This window comes from Phocoena phocoena, chromosome 7 (genome assembly GCF_963924675.1).
Source record: "Phocoena phocoena chromosome 7, mPhoPho1.1, whole genome shotgun sequence".
In the NCBI taxonomy this organism is placed as follows: Eukaryota; Metazoa; Chordata; class Mammalia; order Artiodactyla; family Phocoenidae; genus Phocoena; species Phocoena phocoena.
The window spans coordinates 26,630,658-26,656,223 of NC_089225.1; the positions used below are offsets into that span (position 1 = coordinate 26,630,658).

Consider the following 25,566-nt stretch of genomic DNA (forward strand, 5'->3'; position numbering starts at 1 on the left):
AATAATAATAATAAATAATAATAATAAATTGAGGGGAAAAAAATGCCCAGTAAGGTAAGAGGAGAACTCCAAGAATACACTCTTTAACAGGGAAAGTATTCAAGGAGACAAGATCAGTTGTGCGCTAAGGACTGATAATTGAGTAATTAAGCAACTAGAGGTCACTGGTAACCTCGACAACAGAGGTTTAAGTAAGTGATAAGAAGGTAAGACCCACTGAAGGAGGAGGAGAAAAATAGAGAAAGAGACAACACACTGAGTTTTTCTATAACGGGGAAAAAAAAATGGAGTGGTAGCTGGAGAGAAATACAGTTTTAAAGGAGGTTGTTTTGCAGCCTCTTTACTACATCCTTGTATACTGATGGAAATGATCCAGGAGAAAAGAATATCTTGATGATTCAAGGAATAAAGAAGACAATTGTCTGAGTCTAACTCTTGTACAGGTGAGAGAAGGTGATACTGATGCACAGAGGCTGGGATTGGCCTTAGATAGGATCAAAGTCAGTTTGTTCTTCAATTCCAATAAGAGAAGGATGAAGTGATTAGCTCTAGATTCAAATGGATTGGTAGATGTAGTTCAGGATGAGAGAGTTCTCTTTTGACGGCTTCTGTTTTCTCAGGGGAATAAGAAACAAGACCATCATCTTAGAATAAGGAGGAAGGAGGCAGACATCTGAAAATTCATTATCTAGAGGTGGAAAAGGGAAAGGTCATTTAATCTATTTCACTGTTTTCTGACAGGGCTGCCAACAGATGTAAATAGATAACCTATATTTAAGATCACAATCTTCTACTTTGCTATTAAAAAAAGACTAGTTCTAAATACTCAATGGTGATTATATACCAAACTTTTAGCTACTTTACTAGATATATATCCCTTGTAATTTGATGGTATGTTCTAAACCTCTAAAGTCTGTTAAGATATAATTCATCTAATAACTTGGCAAGTATTATTTTTCATGGAAAGCAAAGATGGAGGCTGTGTGAGGCCTAGTGCGAAGAAGAAATGCTCACACACATTTAAAAATGCATTCAATACAATGGATTTTTTCTTCTCAGGACTAAAATGACGTTAAGCAGCTTGACTAGGGAGAATATGCAGAATATTTATCATCAAAGTCAAGGGCAAATATGAACTCTGGGGGAAGAGTGCTCAAGAGACATTCTCTAACTGCTGTTATTACATTGTCGACTGCAACTGATACAGGGGATGCCTTGAAAACTCTCTGAAAAACAAATTTCCCTTATTAGAAAAAAAAAATTTTTTTTTCTGTCAGGTTTTAAGCTTAGGTTTTCTGAGGATTTCAACAGCACTATACTTTCACTTTTCTCAAACAAAACAATAGAAAAATTATACATCCATGCGTAATCTTAAACCATTTGTAATTTCTATGAATTTAAATGTGCCTCATTTCTTTTTGTTTTTCATTATATTTGTCCAATTTTAAGACAAAGAAAGGAAGTTAACTGTAGAACATGACATGATCTATTACATATTTTATATGGAGGATTTAAATATTAGTTCAATCAATAGCTATTCTATAAAAAAATACAATGATAGAAATTTGTACTTATATATTGTGTCATTTGTGAAAACAAAGTTTACTGATTGTCAAATCTAGAGCCCATAAATGTCGCCATGTAATTCTTAATATCTAAATAAAGACATCTGCAGCTAGATTGCAGCTAAGATGTTAAGTGGTAAAGAAAATGGAAGACATGCATTTTTTGTGTCTAATATTTTTTTAGACTATGGGTAAATCAAAGGTGTCATGACACATAAAACACATGACAGGTAGGACTGTTATCAATCTTGCAAATTTGTTGCTGGAAAAAAGATTTAAGATATCAAGAAAGGTGTTAGACTGTGAAACTGATGTCTTCCAGGAAACAAAAAATCAAAAACTTAAAAAGAAAAATTTTAAAACCCAGCAAAAACAGACATAGAATATTCATGAGGAGTTTTATACCTCAATACTGGCAAACTCATTAACAGTTGTGTGGTTAGAAAACAAAGTGTGATGCTTAATTTGGGTAATGGAAATTCCATTAGAAATCCTTGCCCTGTCCTGTCATGGAATGTGAATTCCAACTGAGCAAAGGGCCAGAGAAGATATAGGGTAGGAGTACTCTAAAAAATAGAAAAATACTTTCAATGGCCAGGCCACGTTATCAAAGGGAGTTGTGAAGCTCTAGTATTTGTACAGAACAGAGGCTTAGGATATACTGCCTGATTGCAGGTGGTGTCGCTTATTCTCCAGCTATATTTGCACAGCAAACACGCACGCGGACTGCATGTCTGTCTGAGGAGGGACTGGTTGAGGGAGCACATTTATGGAGATTATGCAGAGCTCCCCAGCCAATTTTGATGCCTCTACTACAGCAAAGGCAGCTTGAACCCTAAATAACATGATGAAACTGGCAAAAACAAAACAAACAAAAAAACCCCAAAAAACAACCATTACCCTTCGAATCTCTTGCAGCCTTTTGACTTTCCTTTTTTTGATCCTCAATATCCCAATACCCTTATTCTGCTTCCTGAATGTTTAGGAAATTGCTTGCAGCATCCAACAAGCATTTACCCAGCACATACTCTGTTCCAGGCACTGAGCTACTTCTCTGTCACTTACCACTTACCATAGTGTACATCATTTCCTCCAGGCATATGTGACTGAGTAAAAAATGACAAATCTGGATTTCTATTCTGGTGCTGGTCTACTAGGCTTGCTCCTAGCTCAGAGCTTCTCATACACCATCATATCATCAAGTGTCATTCACAGTTATGCCTCAATGAAATGACAAACTGTGCAGGAACTAGACCTTTGGACTATCTAAAAAGAGTAAAAACTCTAAATAGTGAATCTTCACGTTGTCAAGACATGATCACATATCATTCTGTGGGAAGCCATTCTTAGCCAGATGGTAGACTGAAACAGATCTGATCCATAGTTTCTTAAGTTATCAACGTCACTAAGACTTAATATGTTACTCTTCCTACGAACACTTAAATTTTAACATGGAGTGTTTCTTTTAAAAAGAAAAACAAGGCAATTATACTTTAATAACTGAATTCCAAGCATCACAAGTGGCTAATTAGTATGATACTCTGAGCAGGGGCTCTTCCCTTTTTTTTTTTTTTTTAATTCCCAGGCTTGTCCCTTTTTATACAAGTACCAGTCTATTCTATTCTCCCTATGAGCAGAGCCAGCCTTGACAGAAAACCATGGATGATTCCTCCAACCTTCCAAAAGGACATTTTAAACTATTTATTAGTAGATGATAATAGAGATTAGAAGTAGGAGCCATAGGAAGTTATATTTTGTTTTATTTCTCTATCTTTCTCTTTTTCTTTCCTTCCTTCTTTCTTTAAATTGCAGCAAAGAAAGTATTATGAAAACACTCTCTAACACTGTTTGGAGGTGTGCTTCTATGGATTACACAGGGATTATAATTTGTATTTCTTACAGCTAAGAGTTCCATCGCCTAAAAAGTCTCCCCTTACCCTCGCCCAAATCAGTGAACAGCAAAGCATAAGCTGTAATAGAATCTCAAAGTTATTTAATGGACTCTCTTCTCTCATTACTCTGGTTGCTCTGCGGCAAAAAGGTGTACTCTCTCTCATATGGTACCATTTAATGTGGTGACTCAACAATGATGAGCATAGAATTATTTAGTGCTCTTTATTTTGCTACTACTTTGATGAAATCAATAGAGGCTTATAGGTTCCATAGAACTGAATGCTGGGGTACATGCCTGCCTTAAGCAAGTGGTTAGGACACTGAAAAGTATAGTCCAAGGAGCCTGAATTTATCAGTTCATTCAAAATTGCCAACAGTTCATAAATTAAACACCCTTAGCTATTATTTTTACTCTCACAGGTTCTGCATGAGCCCACTGTCAACCCTGGGTGCCCACATTTAACACATACTTCTATAACAAAATCAGTCTAAATCAGTTAAAAGAAAGTAAGCTAAATTAAAAAAAAAAAAAAAAAACCTTTTCATTTTCAGATTTGATGTCATTATTAGAACTCTAATTTTGAAAAATGTAAAAATATACAGGATGCTTTACTGGATACCTATAGATGCTTGACAGTTACTTTAAAACATCTTTTTTCAAATGACAAGTCCTAACATTTAATTGAAAAATGACTAGTTTTTAACGTGTGTCCCATTCCAAAGTTATGAACAATCCATCATGACATTCACATTCTAGCATGCTTCCTACTACCCAGTAATACCAAGTATGCATGAAGTTATTATTTTTTTTTACATATACTGAGAGTTCTGTAGATTTTCTTCCATTTGGAAATCACCTATTTTGATGTCACACGGATAGGACTAGATTACCTTTGAAATTTTCCCAATTTTGAAACACTTGATTCTATATTTCAGTAGTCAGGGGAAAATCTTACTCAGTGTAGAAAAGAAAAGAATTTGTCTGTACTACATGAATTATCAAGAACGAAAAGGCCTCCTGCCTAACATTAATCTCTTCTCCCAACTGCCACAGGGCCTAAAATCCCCTCCCCCTACTAGAGGTATTTCTTAAAGGTACTCTTAGGGCTTATAAATTTTACTTGGATTTGGTCATTATACTACAAAAGAAGACTAATCAATTAACTTAAATTCATTTTCCTATTTACTATCAATTGTCACATTGAAAATAAGATCCCACAGGCAAGCTTTGGGGTGACTAGTTGGGGAGCAACTATGATATTATTATTATTATTTTTTGTGGTATGCAGGCCTCTCACTTCTGTGGCCTCTCCCATTGCGGAGCACAGCCTCCGGACGCGCAGGCTCAGCGGCCATGGCTCACGGGCCCAGCCGCTCCGCGGCATGTGGGATCTTCCCGGACCAGGGCACGAACCCACGTCCCCAGCATCGGCAGGTGGACTCTCAACCACTGCGCCACCAGGGAAGCCCCATGATATTATTTTGTGCTGAACTAGTTCATCACCTTAGAAGCAGCTTCCCAGCCAACTGACTTTGCCACCCTCTGCCTTCACATAAAAGGCTACCCTTCCTAGGAACTTTTATTTTCCCATCTATTATCTAGTAAGATCTTTGTAGAACTTTCCTCTTGTGTGCAGTTCTAGCTGTCCACTGTATCCTCTGGGTCTGATATATTTATGTTGCATTTTCTGTCTAAAGTCTAGGGATCTTTTACAAACATCTACTGTTTGGGGTCAGCCCATTCTAACCCTTCCCTAATTTCACACAATCCCAGCTTCTGGAATCCCTTGAACTCTGGCTTTACTTGGAGGGAAAGTCAGGTTCCAGAATCCAGTAGGGTAAAATTTTAAAGGAAGAAAAAAATAGGTGCTAATCTAAGCAGCAGGTAATGGAAAAGAGGAAAGTCAAAGCCTGAAGACAAATGGGGTTTACTTTATAACTTTTTTCTAGCACCCTTCAGTCACAGCAATACCACAGTAAATAAAATTGCCACAGAAAAATTTAAAGCTAATGTATTAAATGGAATTTTAATACATTTAATCTAATGGAAGCAAAAAATCCTCCTGTACATTTGTTACAAACATGAGAAAACTAAAGCAAAACTGATCGGTTTTTTTTTGAATTATACAAATGCATTGTTCAAATATCCATGTGACCTTTAGAACTAGTCAGTATATGTTACAGACGTGTACTCATTTACTATATTACTGATTTTCCTAAAACTACAAACCACAGGAACGTTCCCATGAAAACTGTGTATTGTTCTAACTATGTATGCCAATAGTCATCAAGCCAACCACTAGAGGTGAAGGCATTTACATGTATTCCATTATCAATGCTAGAATCATCAAATCATGTACCATCCCTCTGACTACATTCAAAGATGCAGCACTATATCATGTACCATCCCTCTTTGACTACATTCTCTTTTCGTCAGAAACTCTTCTGTGTAGAAAGAGAGGAAGTGCCTCTCTGTATAGGGTTTATTACATTACACTCTCCCTGTGTATTCACAGCAATATTGTGTGGATCAATAGAAGAAACTGCAAAGAAAAAGCCTTCCACGTCTTTAATCCGTTGATATATTAAATCAGAACTCTCAGTGGTGGAAAAAAAGAGGAACAGATAACTTGACCTAATTTTTCTAGAGGATTGCCCCTGAAAAATAAATAGGGCTTCATAAACCAAGTCAGCAATTGAAAAAAAAATAAACTAAGAAGTAAAAGAGTTCCTTTCTTGGTAATTTTCTATACAAGTACGTTTTGTAAATAATTAAACATACTATCTCGGAGAAATAGTTGAAATTATAACATGAGGTTATGAGGTAAAGGGAAACAGCAGCAGCTTGCAGAGCAAATCCAATGCTTTGCTCAATTTGGTTTCAGGAAAGAGAATCCCATCCCATGCCTAATTTTCCAATTGCTAATAAAAGGGAGTAGGGGACATTCACTAATTTATCAAAACTTCATAATTTGAAAATGCAGGAAATGAAACCAGATTGGGAGGAAGTGAGAAGATGCCAGATGGAATACCATGTATAATATCTTCCTATATTATTCCCAAGCTAATTCAGTTCGCACACACACACACAAACAACAAAAAATTAGTGTTATCCTATCATTACCAGCACCTCAAGGCTATTTCATTAGCCAATCAACAATATTTACTGAGGGTGTACCAAGACGGCACACTATGTAGAAACAGTAGGCTTTATTTGCAGATAAGAGGTAAAGGGAAGGCAGTTTTGAAACACGAAATTCAAATACTTAAGAGGAGAACACTCATTGTAGTAATCTTAATTAGAAAGAAAAATTAATTCCTTCTTTTTCCTTCCTTCCTTCCTTCATTCCTCCCTCCCTCCCTCCTTCCTTCCCTCAATCTCTCCCTTCCTTCCACAAATATTCACCGAGTACCTATATGTTCCAGGCAATGGTCAGAACTGAGTATATAACAGCAAACAAAACTGACAAGTTCTGTACTTTCATAATGATTATATTATGCTGGGTAAATCTGATGATACACAGATACATAAATATGTTCATTTCAAATGGCAGTGCTATAAAGAAAACTAAAAAGTCATGTAGTGATAGAATAGGTATGAATAATAAGTATAGTTGGGAAATAAGATTGTGATGGAGAGAGTACACACCCTTAAATAGAATGGTCAGAGAAGGTCATTCTGAATGTTGCCATTCTAGCCAAGACTTGAATAAGAATGTGACTATCATAGGGAAAAGCATTGCAGGCAGATCAAACAGCAAGTGAAAAGACCTCAAGAGCAAAGTGGCTGAAGGAAAAGGAAACCAGTATGGCTGGGGTGTGATAAAAGGAGAAGTAGTAGGAGATGAGATGGAAAGGTAAATGGTACTAGTCCATTAGCCCTTAGAGGCCCTGTGAGAAGTTTGGGTTTTATTCTCAACCTGAGGGAAAACTATTGGGAGATTTTAAGCAAAATAACGACATGGTTTGGTTTATATTCTAGCAGATTAACTATTATGTGAAATATGAATTTTAGAGGGAAAGCAGAGGCTCACAGAAACCAGTGAGGAATCTATTATACAGTCCAGGAGAGAGGTGGGTAATTCAAATCAATTAATCCATTCCTTTTGAACAGGTTTTTGTTCATTAGAAACTTCCTGTAATGGAAGGAGTTTTGTAGTGATCAGTGACAACTAAAAGAACTTCTCTGGCTTTCTAAGGATGGATCATTTCCTTAAAATGAAGAAAAAAATCTATTTCTTCAAAGTCCATATTGCTCTACTATATAAAGAACTGCAAATAGGAAATAAATTCTGGGAGGACCAAAAATTAGATAACTTGGGCTTCCCTGGTGGCGCAGTGGTTGAGAGTCCGCCTGCCGATGCAGGGGACACGGGTTCGTGCCCCAGTCCGGAAAGATCCCACATGCCGCGGAGCGGCTGGGCCCGTGAGCCATGGCCGCTGAGCCTGCGCGTCCGGAGCCTGTGCTCCACAACGCGAGAGGCCACAACAGTGAGAGGCCCGCGTACCGCTAAAAAAAAAAAAAAAAAAAAAATTAGATAACTTACCAGTTTTGGCTTTGCAGGATCTGTTGTCTGGCTGCATTATGTAGCCCTCCACACAACTACAAGCATAGGATCCGTACGTATTTATGCAGGTCTGGCTGCATGTACCATAAACAGCACATTCATCTTGATCTAAAAGGTAAATTAACATCATTTCTAAGCAGATTTATTGTTGGGCAATTTTTTTCTCCCTGAAGAAAACATTTTTTCCAAACTTTGGAAGGAGGCTATTAAAAAAAAAGCGAGAAAGAGCCAACTCCAATACATCTTTTCAAAACCACACTAACTGAACATAAAGTTCAGTGTCGTTTTAATAGTTACGGAGATACAAGATCAAGCTTAACACCAAATCTTTTACTTTAAAAGATAATTTATTTGCATTTTTGATGCGTAGGCTAAAAGTCCTTGGATATTTGTGCAAAGGTATAAAATGCACTCCAATGTATATTTGCTGAAGAGTTCTAGTGTTTACGACACTGGCTTTTTCAGGATCTTGACAAAGAATTAGACTGGCAACATGATTTTCAATGAACAGATTAAATAGAAGTTCTGAGCTAAGTAATGTAAACCACCCTCACTAAATCAAAAGGAGGAAACTATCAAGTACTGTTGCAAGCAGAAATTTTATCTTAATTAATTTTTATTTTAATACCTATGGCCCTCCTCCTATTTTTTCCCTACTTCCACTCACAATACTTTTTTCCTCCAGCACCTCGTTCAAGTCTCTGTAAGCAGCAGGTATTTAATGATTCTTAACCAACCGGGCAAATTAAAAAAAAAAAAAAAGCTCTGCCAGCTAATAATTTAGACAAATGTGTATTCAGTCTGTCCTGTGTACCAAGCACTATACGAATTCCTGAAGAAACCAAAATTTATGAAACATGATTTCAACCTCTAGGTGAAACAAGTCTAGTGATAGAGAATTTCATTTCTATGCATTTCCTTATAATAGAGTCATACTCTAGTTATAATAGAAACACAGAGAAGTAAATGAACCTGCTTGGAATTGAAGGGAAAATGTGAAGGCTGCATATTGAGCTGAGTTTAAAGGATGATTTAGATTTCCTCAGACTAAATAAAAAGGGATCAGATGGAAAGAGGTGTTCCAGTTAAACAAAACAGCATGTGAAAAGCCATTGGGATGACACAGCAGGGATTTCAAAGAAGTATAAGGAGTCAGGTGGAGTAAGGGTGTATAAGAGGAAATGGTAAGAGATGATGTTGGGAAAATCGTTTGGGGATGGGATAATGAAGTTATTTGTATGCTAAACTAAAGTGCTGTACATTATACATAGGCACTGGAAAGCATTAATTAGATGAGCTTTATGATCAACTTTGTATTTTAAAACTAAACAAAGTCACGAAAAATGGATTGGTGAATATAGAGAAGAGAACCTGGAAAATTAGCTGTGTGCTAATTTCACACAAGAAATTGTATTTTGAAGGCATAATATTTTGAACAATGACAGTAGCAGTGGGAATGGAGAAGAGGGAATGGACTCAAATGTTTAAGAAATAGAATAGATAACGTGAAGTTTGACTGGATATGATAGAAGTGAATGATGGTCTAATTTTATGAGAAGTGTAGATTACAGTTGAGGTATCATGGGAGGAAAAAATGAGTTTGATTTGGATGTGTTAAATTTGAGGTATCTGTAGAGCATCCTTCAGTAAACATTTAATAAGTAGTTGGAAATATGGAACCAATAATATAAGGTGAGATCGGTCTTGGAGTATTTGAGAGTCAATAGCATATGGATAATAGATTAAAAAAATAGGAGAGGGTTAGATCCCACAGAGAGAAAGGGAAAGTCGGGAAAGCTTAGCTATAGAAAAATACCTTAGGATACCAATATGAAAAAGGCCGGCAAGAGAGAGGAGTCCATGAGCCTCCTTTGAAGGATGTTAAGAGGATTAAACTGCTTGGGTATAATAAGAATATATATTTGGTCTTTATCCTCTGTTTCTGACACAGAGTTCAGTTACCTTGTAATTTTCTGAGCTATAGGAGTATCTTTTGTTATTTCTAACGAGCCCTGTGAAATACACTAGAGTCTATGCTAATGAGGTGACTCAGGGTGGGGCTACTAGATATTCTCAGAATGGGACTGGTCTCCAAAAAGATCAAACAGGTGACTTAGAGGGTGGGAACTCTCAACCCCATCCTCTGACCCCCCAAGCTAAGAAAGGAGTTGACTAAGGAAAAGCAAAAGATGGCTAAGTAGCCAAGGAATCATTTAAATTGGGAAACTATGCATTTGTATGACATTTATTTGCATTTCTCTCCGATATTTTTTAGCTTCGTGTAATAGCCTGCATTTATAGACAGTTTGTTTGAAGTAAGTAGCTTTGGGGATAGGAAGAATAGTATTTGGAGTGAAGGCCACAGTGATAATGTGAAATTAAATCTTGAATTTGATAAAGTCCAGCCCCTAGTGGCAGAAATGATGATTCGTATCCATAATATTTTCACCGATTTTTTTCATCTTTACTATTATTGGTTCCTATTTTAGTTTTTCTGATATGTGATTATGCTACACAGGAGAGCAATATGAATAATGATTTCTTTTGTTCTTTCTCCTCAGTCAGAATGCACTGTTCTGACATTGATGTAACTCCACAAAATTGGCTGCAAAGAAACAGGCATGTCATCACTTGTAGCGCTATCTTCTTTCTTCCTTTAAGGACAGAGAATATCCTGGAAATTCCTTCAGGAAAGCGTAAATGATGCTCAGACCTGGCCATCCAGGAGTGCAGAGAAAGTAAAAAAATCTCCTCTTCTATTGGTGAACTTCCATTAAAAATTGCTGTGTATTTGCTTACTAATATTCAACAGAAGAAAGTGATTATGATGATTTTTACAGATTTAAAAGAGAGATTCAGGAGAAAGAGATTCATGTAAAAGGAGCTGAAAATCCTGACACCTATAGGAGTGAGGTATAGCAAAAGAGTGAAAAGGATACAGGTAAGTATATTGGCCTACCTTGTGTGAATGGCAGGTGTTGTTTTGAACTTGAAATTGCGTGCATGTCCAGAGGTACTACTTATATCTGGCAGACTCTGTGATTGTAAGGGGTCTACTGTTGACAAATCTGAGTTTTTTCATAAAGTCTGAACTTCTGTGTGCAACCTTCTGATTTTAAAATGTTGGTTTAAGAATAATGTCAGTCAAATAAAATATACCAGTTTGGTCCCCCTATAGTCAGATTATGTAGCCTTTGGGTCTGAAAAACATTTAATAATACATATTTTTATAATATTTGTATTATGCAGAAAATGAAAACACCACAAACTGAAAATTTAAGCCCGATGTACATTATAAACCAATGAGCCTCTCTAGGATAAGAATAAGTGGGCTCTGGAGATCTGTGTTTTAGTCCCAAGTCTTTTACTAAAAAGATGTACAGACTTAACTAAGTCACTTAATTTTTCAGGGTCTCACTTTTCTCACTTTTGTCATGAGGATTTAAAAAAATATTCTCTGAGGATTTTTTTCAACTTTAAGATTCTATTTTTAAGGTAAAAGTTATAATATTAAAGCAAAGGGTTAAAGTAATCAGCAAAGTACCAATTTCTTTGGAAAATATTCTGTTTATTAGTGGTGCTGGTAACACAGATATTCCTCAATTTTATACACAGATTCTATATTCAATGTTTTCTATATATAGATTCTAAATACCATATAAAATAATGTATTGTTTATATTGTGGATATATCATATATATATACACAAACATATAATATTATGTATATGTATATATATTTGGATTCAACATAATGAAGAAATAACCTAAAATAGTTCAGTATGGCAGAGTAGAGTCATTTTGGAAAGTAAACATTTGGTGTAGAACGTTCACAAAAACGAAAATTAGGACATTAAAAAATAAATATTTTATATTCATCATTATTGCATTGGTCAAATATCAATCACCAGAATTACCAATGCAAAAGTTGTAAAGAACATTACATGACTATTATGAACTTAGTAGATAACAAATGTCTACTACACTGCAGCTATATAACAGACATAAACTATTTAGGAGGTTAAAATAATTAAATCCAAAGTTTGAGTGACTGACCAAAACACATCCCATTGCTGACATGTCCCATGTCTGTCATTACTGCAATATGAATTGAAAATTGATTTGTAACCATATAATATCACTTATATGTGGAATCTAAAATATGGCACAAATGAACCTATCTACAAAACAGGAACAGACTCAGACACAGAGAACAGACTTGTGGTTGCCAAGCTGGGGGGAAAGGAGGGAGAGGGATGGACTGGGAGTTTGGGGTTGGTAGATGCAAGCTATTACATTTAGAATGGATAAGGTCCTACTGTACAGCACAGGGAACTATATCCAATCTCCTGGGATAAACCATCATGGAAAAGAATATATAAATCAATGTCTGTGTGTGTATAACTGAGTCACTTTGCTGTACAGCAGAGATTGGCACAGCATTATTAATCAACTACACTTCAATCAAAAAAGGAAAGAAAATTGATTTGTATAAATGCTTATCTAATGTTTCTATATGTGGTTTTTGGGGGAGAGCCAACTTTTAACTCTCAAGAGACCAAAAATAAAGTGGACATAAACACTGTGTGGAACACATGGTAGGTGCTTGAGGATATTTTATTAAATTTCTGTTAATTAAGCCTCTGTTAAAATAAAATTGAGTAGAATTACATGTCATAATTACCTTTACAGCTTCTTCCATCTTCTTTTATTTCAAATCCATCCTCACAGTAACACGTTGTACTATTTCTGACCACGGCACATTTATACTGACAATTCAACTGCTGGCAACTGGGCAACAGTTCTGTAGAGGAAAAGCAAAGATATTATGTCTATATAACTGTGCACACACACATACTACTTAAATTTAAACGTTAATATTTACTCAGTGCATAACCATAATAATACAGCTTTGATTGGTTTCCTAGAAAGTTTCTATGATTGGTTGACAGAACAAAACAATATCTATTCCCTCTAAAATATGTTGGCTTGCATCTGTTTGAAGTATTGTTAATAAAAATTTCAGATCAATCTGTTCAGTCTTTCACTTTTTCCCTTATTACGTACATTCAAAGGCACAAATCCTTTCAAATTCTGGTAAATTATTTCAAGAGGAAAAATGTCAACTCAGTGGTTGATTTCACCATTTATGCCTTTCTTATCTGACACATCCATTGATATTCTGTATTTTGAGGGCTTGTTTTGACTTACTAATCCATGTATAACCTTTGAAGCAGGTGGCAAAATATTAGACAACTACTGGACATAATATATTTCATAAATCTAAACCCTTTTAGAACAAAAACAGTGAAGCCAAAGTTAGCAAAACCTTAGAGCAAATTAGGATTCAGTATGATAAATGCATGAAATACAGATGAAGTGACAGAGGCATATTCATTTCACAAATAATTTCTAACAGGAATAAGATTTGCTAAACAAGAAAAATTACGGAGAGAATGTATGACTGATTGTGGTGTCTGAAAATAGGGATATTAATGGGTCGTGACAATTTCCTTTTTTCCCCTGGGGAGAAAAATAAGGGTTTTAAAGATCAAGGTTAAATGATTCAAAATAAATTGATATTTGCCACAAATTTAGCTGGTGCTTCAGAAATATTTTAACTTTTAATAAAGATATATGAAAGTCCAGTGTGGAAAAGGACAGCTAGAATACTCCAAACTGAAAATTTGATGTTTTACTAAAAAATTAATTCTCTCTAGTATTTTCTTAGCCCAATTGCTTTTAAACTCTTTCATGAAACTATCAATATTTTATGTATCTTCTCTTCTTAAAACTTTAAATCTCCTTCATAATGGTCACCCACATATGATGATCTTGCTTCCTACTTCCCTGAGAAAATTGAAGCTATTGAAAGAAATTTTCCACAGATTTATGCTTCACATTTTACCCACCTCTGCCTATTCTTGTTTTTCTTGCTTTTCAAACTTGGTTTAACTCATAATTAAAGCTCCAGCCCCAACTCCTGTGCACAAATCCCATCCCCTTTCACCTATTCAAGGATATCACTTCAGTTTTTCTCTACTTCCTCTCATAATCATCTTTAAAAATTTATGTTAGATCAAACTAAAGCCTCCATCCTTTTTTGTCAATTGAGTTTCATGGGAACACAGTCAATAGCCATTTGTTTACATATTGCCTATGGCTGTTTTTACACTACAAACACAACCCGACTAGTTGCCTTAGCTGACTAGTTGGCCCCCCAAACCTAAAATATCTATTATAGCCCTTTACAGAATGTTTTCTGACCCTTGTACTACTTTTCCCCACATTAAAAACAAAAAACCTTGATCTCACGTCCTGTAGGAGTCACCATTGCCCAGTATCTTTGTTCCTCTTTATAACAAAACTTACAAAATAATCCATACTCACTGTCTCTTTCTTCCTCTCTGTTTCTATCTTAAGCCCACTCCATAAAGGTTTTATCTCCATTGCTCCAGAAACTGCTCAGATACAGGTTTCCAATGACCCTGAGGCTGATAAGTGTGATGGCCTTTTCTCAGTCCTCATCTTACTTGACCTATCAGCAGCACTTGACACTGTTAACTAGTTTTCCCTGATGTACCTTCATCACTTTGCTTCCAGGGCTCAGAACTTCTGGTTTTCCTCCTATTTCACAGCCTCCTTTGTACAGTTCCACATTTTCTTGTCAACCTCTTAAGGCTGAAGTGCTCCAGGATAAAAACCTGGTCTTTTTCTCTTGCCTATCAATACACTACTAGTAAACTCATCAGTTATCATAGCTTCCCCTCTAACTGGAACATAACTGCAGTTCCATAAGCTGAAAGCTAGGTGTGCCCTCTTCGACTTCTAATTTCCACTGTTCTATTACAACTGACACTTTATATTAAAATTTATTTCTCTTTGAGATACCTGGAACAATTTCTGCTTCCTTGATATAAATTAAGCCACTATACAAATCAACACATCTGATTTGTAGGTTTGGAATTGGGGTCAATGCCAATTATATGCTGTTATAAATATTAACATTTATATAATGTGCGAAGACCAGTCATTTGGTCTGTAAAAATACATTATTAATAAAAATATAGAATAAATGGATCTTTAGAAGTTATAACAGTTTTGTTTCATATGGTAGTTATTTACATTTTGGTTTCCCCCACCAGTATCTACAGCTATAAATTATAAACCTAATATATATATATATATATATATATATATATATGTAGATACATGCATATATATGAAGTTTTTGAAATGTGCAATTTCTTTGAAACCCCATACCAGTCAAAAATGTAGATATCATTGTAATTTATAGTTTTCAGATAAGGAAATTTATGGTTGATAACTAATTTAAGATTATATGGTAAATATACGATGAAGATGGTATTCAAAACTTCAAATCAAGGTCAGGCTGACTACAAACAAAGCCTGTGTTTTCAAAAATGCCTCTACTTCCCACTGTACAATCTGGTGGCGGTTGAAACCGTGGTGTATTTTTTTTATTTGTTTTGTCATTCTAAGCTTAGTAGTGTGCTGTAGATACAAGAAGTGTTTTTTATAATTTTTATAGGATGAATGAACTAATAAATCAGTAAAATAGCTTAATTCTAGGATGACAATTAATACTCTCAGGTGTCATTTCTAGTCCATTAAATTAAACTAGGTCCTAAAGATAGTTCATTTACATCTTTAAGTTAGGTAATTGAGTTGTCAAATCTTGTTTGATTATGGTGGAATCAGTCCAAAATTGCCTTTACTCTATATGCTTCTTTTAGTTCAACACTGATTGAGCACCTAGTCAATGCTAAGGACTCTGCTGGGCTTCCACAGATGCAAAATTGCTTTAGACAAATTAATGAATTACAACATGAGTGTGGAAGCAAGTGGGGTTAGATGAGAAGTGCAACAATGTAAACAACAGCTATAATTCATAGCAGAACAACACATATACTAAATAAAAATACATGTGACATTAGCTGGAAAGAGAAGAATTCATCTAGAGACTGGAAATAGAGGTAGGTATCTGGAAAAAAGGTTGTTAAAGAAGTTAAATTTAAACTAAAATTTAAAAGATGAGCTCAGTAGACAGAATTTATGAGCATGCATTCCAGATAAAGTAGACAATATGAGAAAATAAATTTTTAAAAAATGACAGCATGTAAGAGGTAAAGACAATGGTAAATAACCCTGTGTGGCTAAAACATAAGTGTTTGATGTGGTAGGAAATGGGACTGGAATTATTATTTGGGGCCGGACAGAAGTAGATTAATTCTTAGATTAAGTAGAATTTTCTGTTTCAATAATGGGAATCATTGCTAGTTAAGGAGGACAGAAGTGATATACTCTGACGTGTATTGTTTGAAAGTGCCTAATAACAAGGAGAAAAATGAGTAAAAGACAGTAAAGAAAGGAAAGCTATCAAAAAGGTTAGGACTATGAATATTTAGATGAGTGGATGGCCAGAAACTTGGTGAAAGCATAGTAACACTGAGTTAACAGTACCAATAAAATGAATTAAGAATAACAGAAGGACTGGAGGTTTAGAGGGAAATACTGAGCTTGCTTTTGACGGTTTAGTTTAAAATGTTGACAAGAAAATGGCTAGGAGGGAGTTGAGAATTTGAGTCTACCTAAGAAGAAAAGTCTGGACTAGAGGTGGAGATTTGGAAGTCAAAAACACATAATTGGTCCTTGAAGTCCAAAGAGAAAATAATCATCCTTTAAAAAAGAATATTTATGATATAAATCAAACCTAGAGAACTTTTATATGTGAAAGGCAAGCAGAAGAAAAGGTGTTAATAAAGAAAACGGACAAAAAGAGTCATGTACCACAATGTTCACTGCAGCTCTATTTACAATAGCCAGGACATGGAAGCAACCTAAGTATCCACTGACAGATGAATGGCTAAAGAAGATGTGGCACATATATACAATGGAATATTACTCAGCCATAAAAAGAAACGAAATTGAGTTATTTGTAGTGAGGTGGATGGACCTAGAGTCTGTCATACAGGGTGAAGTAAGTCAGAAAGAGAAAAACAAATACTGTATGCTAACACATATATATGGAATCTAAAAAAAGAAGAAGGTTCTGAAGAACCTAGGGGCAGGACAAGAATAAAGACACAGATGTAGAGAATGGACCTGAGGACACAGGGAAGGGGAAGGGGAAGCTCGGACGAAGTGAGAGAGTGGCATGGACATATATACACACCAAATATAAAATCGATAGCTAGTGGGAAGCAGCCAGATAGCACAGGGAGATCCGCTCAGTGCTTTGTGACCACCCAGAAGGGTGGGAGGGAGATGCAAGAGGAAGGAGATATGGGGATATATGTATATGTATGGCTGATTACTTTGTTATAAAGCGGAAACTAACACACCATTTCAGAGCAATTATACTCCAATAAAGATGTTTAAAAAAAAAAGAAAACTGAGAAATAACTAAATATATAGACGAGGAACATAGAAAGCTTCACAAAACCTAAGGAAGAATAACAGTCCGTGGAAGTAAGCAGGGCAATAAATATTAAAAACTGAGAAATATACTTGGATGAAGCCTAAAGACTGCACTGGGTTTCCTAATAGGATCAATTAAGACCTTTAAAAACGGTTTCAGCGGTGCAGAGGGGACAGAGATAAATGTAGGAAGGGGTTCGGACAGAAAGAGGAACAGTTTCTCATAGAAAAGACCAATATCTTATAGGATACAGAGCATGAAGGTAGGGGTATTACCTAATTTATTAGTCTGTACCTTAGGACAGGCATATTAATTCACTGCTTTAAATTCATTGTTTTCCACGTAATCCCTACAGCTCAACTCTTTCTTTGCCCTGTCTCAGTCTGAAGTAGAAAATCCATAGATTACTGGTTCCATCTTTCTGCTCTCTCCAATCTTGAAACTCCTGGAGTATGAAGAGTACAAGGCATGCTAAAAGGTTACCAACATCATGGTAGTGATGGCGAGACAAGAGGAGAAATAAGAGAAAATGGATAAAAATGGTTATGAAAGATCAGACCTCACACATGATTTTGCATATTAGGTGGGAGTCTGGTGGTTGAAAATAGCAAAAGAGACAAGGGCAACTTAGCTTTTGGTTTACTGAATTTATCCTGCATGAGAATTTGTGTATGTATAGAGAGGTGATATGGAGACAATTAAACAGTATATGATATCAGATGAAACGGTAAATATGTATTCTTCTAACAGATCATAAAGAACTATGAGGAGCTACCAACATGAAAAGCTAAAATTTAGGGCTTCCCTGGTGGCGCAGTGGTTGAGAGTCCGCCTGCCAATGCAGGGGACGTGGGTTCGTGCCCCGGTCCGGGAAGATCCCACATGCCGCGGAGCGGCTGGGCCCGTGAGCCATGGCCGCTGAGCCTGCGCATCCGGAGCCTGTGCTCTGCAATGGGAGAGGCCACAACAGCGAGAGGCCCTTGTACCGCAAAAAAAATAAAATAAAATAAAAGCTAAAATTTAAAATTTGGCGTGGCTCTATGAAAGCAATACTAATTACTGTAATGTTATGTATTTGAACCGCGTACCATTTATGCTTAATTACGTGCAACACTATAATGATTATGTACATAATTAAAAGTGCATCAGATTAATTTTGTCAGAAAGATTATTTGAGCAGAACAGAAATTTTGTGCTTGACTCATCAATCTTCATAAACTGCTTTAAATGAAGCATAGTCATTGGCTCATGCAACATTATCAATGGTTTGAATCTTACACTGAAGTAGGAAGATCACTAGTATCGAAGGGGATGAAATATGCAAATCAGAATGCAAATATGGAAACATGGTATCTTATCTGTATTCTTCAGCATTATCATAAAAGAAAAGTATCTTTTTAATTAAAGAAGAGGAGCTAGTATTTCAGAAATTAAATCTAATGCAATTGATGAAGACTCCCCCACACAGACCCACTATATTCTGTGATTTTAAGAAATATTTTTGTGTTCTTTTCAAAGTTGTATAGGAGAATATTATCAAAGTTTGAGTATATTTTCTGTATAAAACACAAGTTAACAGTTTACAAGTAGTAGGTAGCTTTGAGGTATCTAATCTTCTAAGTTGATCTTTAACTTAGAAATAGATTCAAGAACTAGATTTCTGAATTTTTATTACTAACAAATAGTAAGAGGAATTCTAAAAGGATAGAAAATTAATTCATACTAAATCTCATATCTTTTTTACCACTCTTTTTCTTTTTTCTGAGTGTGATGCCGTATACACAGCTTTGGACTCTGGAGCCAGAGTACCGAAGTTCCAACCTTGGTTTAGCTAATTTCAGGCTATGTGAATGTGGCTTCTAGATGATGAAATATATGTAAAACTAGTTTGTGCCACTTCCTAACCTGGCCCCTAAAGGATTCTGACAATCCTCTATTGTCTCTTGACTTGTCCGCCCTTTGGATGCAGGGAATCCAGCAGACAACTGGGAGAACCCTGGGATGGCGGAGACCCAAAATGGAGGGAGCCTAAAATAGCACATACAGGAAGCATCTACTGATGACCCAATTGGATTGTGATGTGAGTGAAAATTTGGATTTTTGTTGCATTAAACCCCTGAGGTACCAGGGTTGTTACATAATACCATGGTAATGGGCAAATGACTTAAGAATAACCAGGTATAGAGAGCTTATCTCTAAAATGGGAAAAATAATAGAAACTACCTCATAGGGTATTGTGAGGCTTAAATGAGCTAAGTCATGCAAAGTTCTTAAAATACTGCCTGCCTCATAGTAACTCTTTTAATTATTATCTTTATTATCATTTTACCATTTAAGCATAATCATCCATTCAGTACAACAGAATACATTCTTGTCATAATTTCCATATTCTTCAAGTGATTTGGAACTATGTTTCATTGTACAATAGAAATATTTTTCTCTTTTGCTGTTTTATTTTTGGGTGTTACATAAAATAGTTCTAGTTTTGCACCTAAATCACTTCTGTATCTTTTGACATCTTCTGGAGAAGATACTTTTTTTGGTAAATTCTCCTGAAATCATTACCTGAATGAAAAGTCCCCAACTAACAGAGAAACACTAACCATAGGAAACAAAGATTTTTCTATACTGGCTAATTGGGTTTCTATAAAATATGAATAGTACTCACTGAAACAATGTATATCCACATCTAATTTGCTACATAAGCATAGACCAATCAACAATCCAGGCATGTAATTTTCACCGAATACTTATGCTAGTCTGCATAGTCTTTAGAGATTGTTCTGCTTTTTAACACATTTCCACAAATGTATGCAGGTTTATGGTTTTGGAAACACATACAAATAAATTTGCTAACCTGCCTCAGAGTAAAAGCAGATCAATAAAGAATGGTTAGAAGCTGGTAACCAGATTCCAGCAATTGCAAGTTATTACTTTTAGGAGGTTTCTTCCCTCATTCGTTTTGTTTACGTAAATATCTCTAAGCCAGAGAACCACTGCTTCCAATACTGTATGTGTAGCCATCAGATCATCAATAACATTATGCTGGCTGCCTTCATGACCTAAAAATCGAACAATTCACATTGATCATGTATTGGACCTGGTGGGATAGTAAGAACACAGCTGTGCCATATTCATGTGCTTCTAGGTTATATGTTCCCCCCTGAGAGAAAATTAGAACTTTTATCAACTCTTTGGAGATACAAAAAGTATAGGCACTTTTCCAGATATAAGTTATGTGAGGCATTATTTTACAAAATAGGATCAAATTTCACTCTCAATTTTAGTAATCAAGTTTCTTCTTGAATTTAGGTTATACAAAAATGTCTTTTAACCAACAATGATAATCACGGTAATAAGAAAAACATCTCTCCATGTAGTACATTTATAAAAATAACATATTTCACTCACTCTTTGTACTTGGAAATTGATAAGCTGATGCAGCTACTTATCATACCAGAAAGTCCCTCTTGTCAGCAGGACGTCTGCCTGACATATTTAGAATGGTGATAATTTGTGTCATATCATTCATTATGACTGCTACGGTGGATTTCTTCAGAATTCTTTGTTTAGTGTAAAACCACAGTCCTAGCCTCAAATTTTCAGTGTGTTCCCATATAGAAAGATATAACATTAAGGCAATTATTTTTTCTTAATTTTTTGTTCCATTTTTGTTATGGTATAATTTACACTCAGTAAAACTGATTCTTTTTAGTGTACAGATCTGTAAGTTTTGACAAATGCATACAGTTTTGTAACCAATACCGTTATTAAAATATAGAACAGGACCATCATCCTAAAATATTTTTCTATGCCCTTCTGCAATCAGCTCATTTCCCCACTGCCAGATTTTGGCCATCACTGATCTGTTTTCTGTCTCAATAGTTTTGCCTTTTCCAGCATGTCATACAAATGGAATCATCCAGTCTGTAGCATCTTTACTGAACATAACATATTTGAGATTCATCCATGTTATTTTATCAGTTCTCTCTTCTGCATTGCTGAATAGTATTCCATTGTATGAATGTACCTTAGTTTGTTTATCCATTTCACACATGATGGACATTTGAGTTGTTTCTAGTTTTGGTTTATTAAGAGTAAAGTTGCTATAACATTCACATACAATTTTTGTGTAAATATAGGTTATCACTTCATTTGGTAAATTTGGGATTGCTGGCTTATATAGTAAAAAGATGTTTCACTTTATAAGAAACTATCAAAATACTTTTCAAAGGGGCTGTACTGCTTTTCATTCCCACTATAAATATATAAATCTTCCAGCTACTTGGCCTTCTGCCCAGAACTTATTATCAGGTTTTTATTTTAATTTCTTTAACCACTCTTAACAGGTATGCAATAGTACCTAATTGTGGTTTTAATTTGCATTTCCTAATGACTAATGATATTAAACGTCTTTTCATGTTATTTGCCAATCATATATCTTTGGTAAAGTGTTTGTTCAATCTTTTGCCCATTTTTTATTTTATATATGTGTGTGTGCGTGTATATATATACATATATATATATATTTTAGATACAAGTCCATTATGAGATATTTGACTTATAAGTATATCCTCCTGGTCTGTAGCTTCTTTTTTCATTTTATTAGTGTTTTTCAAATAATAAATTCGCAAAGAAAAAATTCCTTAATTTTGATAAGTCCAATTTCTCAATATTTTCTTTTTGAATCATGCTTTAAGTGTCAAATTCCTACCTAAGTCAATCTCTCCTTTGTTTTCTTCTAGAAATTTTATAGTTTTAGATTTTTGGTCCATTTTTTTTTTTTTTTTTTGCGGTATGCAGGCCTCTCACTGTTGTGGCCTCTCCCGTTGCGGAGCACAGGCTCCGGACACGCAGACTCAGCGGCCATGGCTCACGGGCCCAGCCGCTCCGGGCATGTGGGATCTTCCCAGACCGGGGCACGAACCCGGGTCCCCTGCATCGGCAGGCAGACTCTCAACCACTGCGCCACCAGGGAAGCCCTTTTGGTCCATTTTGAGTTAGTTTTTATATATAGTATAATATATGAATCAAGGTTTTTATGGGGTTTTTTTGCATTAAATGTTGAACTGTGCCTGCACCATTTGTTGAGAAGACTAACTTTTCTTCATTAAATTATCTTTGTACTTAAAAAAATACTTATTTCACTATTTATTTGTGGATGTATTTCTGTACTCCTATGTTTCATTAATTTACATGTTTACCTCTCTCCAATATCACACTGTTTTGACATAGTAAACTTGAAATCTGGTAGCATGAATCCTCATACTTTATTTTTGTTTTTCAGTACTGCTTTAGATATTCCAGGTCCTTTACATTTCCATATAAATTTTAGAATCAGTTGTCAGTTTTTATGAAATTACGCTAGGATTTTATTTGGACTTATATTGAATTTATAGATTGGGGAAGATTGACATCTTAATACTATGGTCTCCCGATCCACAAATACAATGTAATATATGTACATTTACTTGGGGCTCTAGGAGGCTTATTTTTCCCCATGAGTTTCCAGCATATAGATCTTGCATGTTATTCAATTAATACCTAAGTGTTTTATAGTTTTGGTTTATTATAAGTGGTATTATTTACATTTCCAATTGTACATCTTTAGCATTTAGAAATACGATTGATTTTTTATATATTGATCTTATATCCCAGGACCTTCTTAAAGTCACAAAAAGACACAAATTACAAGTATCAGCAAGGAAAGAGAGTATATCACTAGTACAGATCTCACAGTTTTAAAAAGATAGAGAAAACTTCAAACAAATCTTTGCCTTTAAATTTGACAACATAGAGACTTTCTTGGTGGTGCAGTGGTTAAGAATCCGCCTGTCAATGCAGGGGACATGGGTTTGAGCCCTGGTCCGGGAAGATCCCACATGTCATAGAGCAGTTAAGCCAGTGTGCCACAACTACTGAAGCTGTGCTCTAGAGTCCGTGAGCCACAACTACTGAGCCCTCGTGCTTCAAATACTGAAGCCCACATACCTAGAGCCCCTGCTCTACAACAAGAGAAGTCACCACAATGAGAAGTCCGTGCACCACAACAAAGAGTAGCACCCACTCCCCACAACTAGAGAAAGCCCATGAAGCGATGAAGACCCAACACAGCCAAATAAATAAATAAATAAATGAGTTTTTAAAAATAAATAAATAAATTTGACAACATAGATGAAATAGACAAGTTCCTTGAAAAACACAAACTGCCAAAGCTCACTCAAGAAGAAATGGATAATTCCTATATCTACTAAAGAAACTGAATTTAAAACTAAAAATCTTCCCACAAATAAAACACTAGACCCAGATGGCTTCACAGGATATGCTACCAAACATTTAGAGAAGAAATAGCACCAATCCTATACAAACATGTCTAGGAAAGAAAAAGGGAGAAAATATTTTCTAACTAATTTTATGAGGCCAGAATTACCCTAATTCCAAAATCATACGAACACATTCAAGAAAAGAAAACTACAGAACAAGATTCCTTACAAACATTGATGAAAAATTCCTAACAATCCAAATGTAGGAATATATGAAAGGATAATATATCATAACTAAGTGAGGTTTATCACAGCAGGTTTAGCATTTGAAAATCAATTAATGCAGGTCACCATATCAGTAGACTAAGAGAGAAAAAACATATGATCATTTCAACAGATTCCTAAAGCATTTAACAAAAAACAGTACCTATTCATGATTTTTTTAAAAAAAACCACAAATACACTTGGCAGTATAGTAACAGAGGGGAATTTCTTTAACCTGATGGTATTACTTTGCCCCAATATCAGGAACAAGTCATAAAAGGAAGAGGATAACTGCTCTTACCACTTATATTCAGTAATGTACTGGAGGTCCTAGCCAAGGCACTAAGGTGACCAAAAAAACAAAACAAAAAAGTTTAAGGCATACAAATGAGAAAGAATGAAATAAATAAAACTGTTTCTATTTTTAAAGAAAAAAAATTTTTTATGTAAAAAATTTAAGAAAAAACATCTACTCCAAATCCAACAGAGTCAATTCTTTAAGTTTTTTTTAAATAGGGCAAACATGTCACGTCATATCTTTCAATTTGCATAATAATGTCTCGTAAAGATTTACTAGTCTTTCCAAAAGAAAAATAAAAATCCTCTATAATTTAGATGTGCTATTACAAGGTGGAAACTGTAGGTCAATTAGGTGCTTTGAGAAAATATTCTGTGGACTGAGCCTAGTGTTTAAAACAGATTGTATACTTTTAAAAATAATACATGGGGCCTCCCTGGTGGCGCAGTGGTTGAGGGTCCGCCTGCCGATGCAGGGGACACGGGTTCGTGACCCACCCCGGGAGGATCCCACATGCCGTGGAGTGGCTGGGCCCGTGAGCCATGGCCGCTGAGCCTGCGCCTCCAGAGCCTGTTCTCCGCAACGGGAGAGGCCACAACAGTGAAAGGCCCGAGTACCGCAAATAAATAAAGAAATAAATAAATAAACAAACAAATAAATAAATAAATAAAAATAATACACGTGTGTGGGGGGAGGTGCATGCACACTCTACGCATGGATATCCCCATCCCTTTTGATAGGTGTACATTATTCCATTTTATGGATATGGATGGTTAGTAATTTAATTACAATTACGTGCTGAAACACATTTAGTTTGTATGATAAATACCGCTATCTGTTTAAAAACATGTTTACTCTTCCTTCTATACCGCAGAGTTGTTTCTAGGAAGTGGCTACCCAGTCAGAGACTCTAGGTCCTGACCTGAGAGTGTACTACACCAGTGCTAAGAGATTTTCCCATTTTAGGCTATAGATATAGCAAGTTGCGAGTTTACTCTGAGAAAGAATTCTGATAATACCAACTCGTTTGCTAAAACTGGATGGAAAACTGCTTATTTTGGGTCCCCAAGTAAAATCATTTCTAGCAATTTAGCCACTTTACGCTCTGATTTCTTAAGAAACTTTATTGTAATGGCATTCAGAGTTCTAAAATTCAAATATGTAAAACTTTGAAACAGTTTTCATTACTTGGAAAATTAAAATCTAGTTATCAAGGCACAATCAAATAAGAAATTCATTTATTTTATGTTACAAAAAGAAAGACTTGGATTTAA

General features: G+C 35.5%; 1 protein-coding gene across 1 annotated transcript in view; it reads right to left on the bottom strand.

The window, feature by feature from the left end:
• The window catches only part of LRP1B (LDL receptor related protein 1B), a 1,473,103-nt gene that overhangs the window by 955,821 nt on the left and 491,716 nt on the right, over positions 1–25,566 (bottom strand). Inside the window, exons 4-5 of the mRNA XM_065880137.1 lie at positions 12,710–12,829; positions 8,006–8,134 (exon numbers count right to left, since the gene is read on the bottom strand). Coding sequence (XP_065736209.1) covers positions 8,006–8,134; positions 12,710–12,829 — 249 coding nt within the window. The remainder of the gene's footprint in view (positions 1–8,005; positions 8,135–12,709; positions 12,830–25,566) is intronic.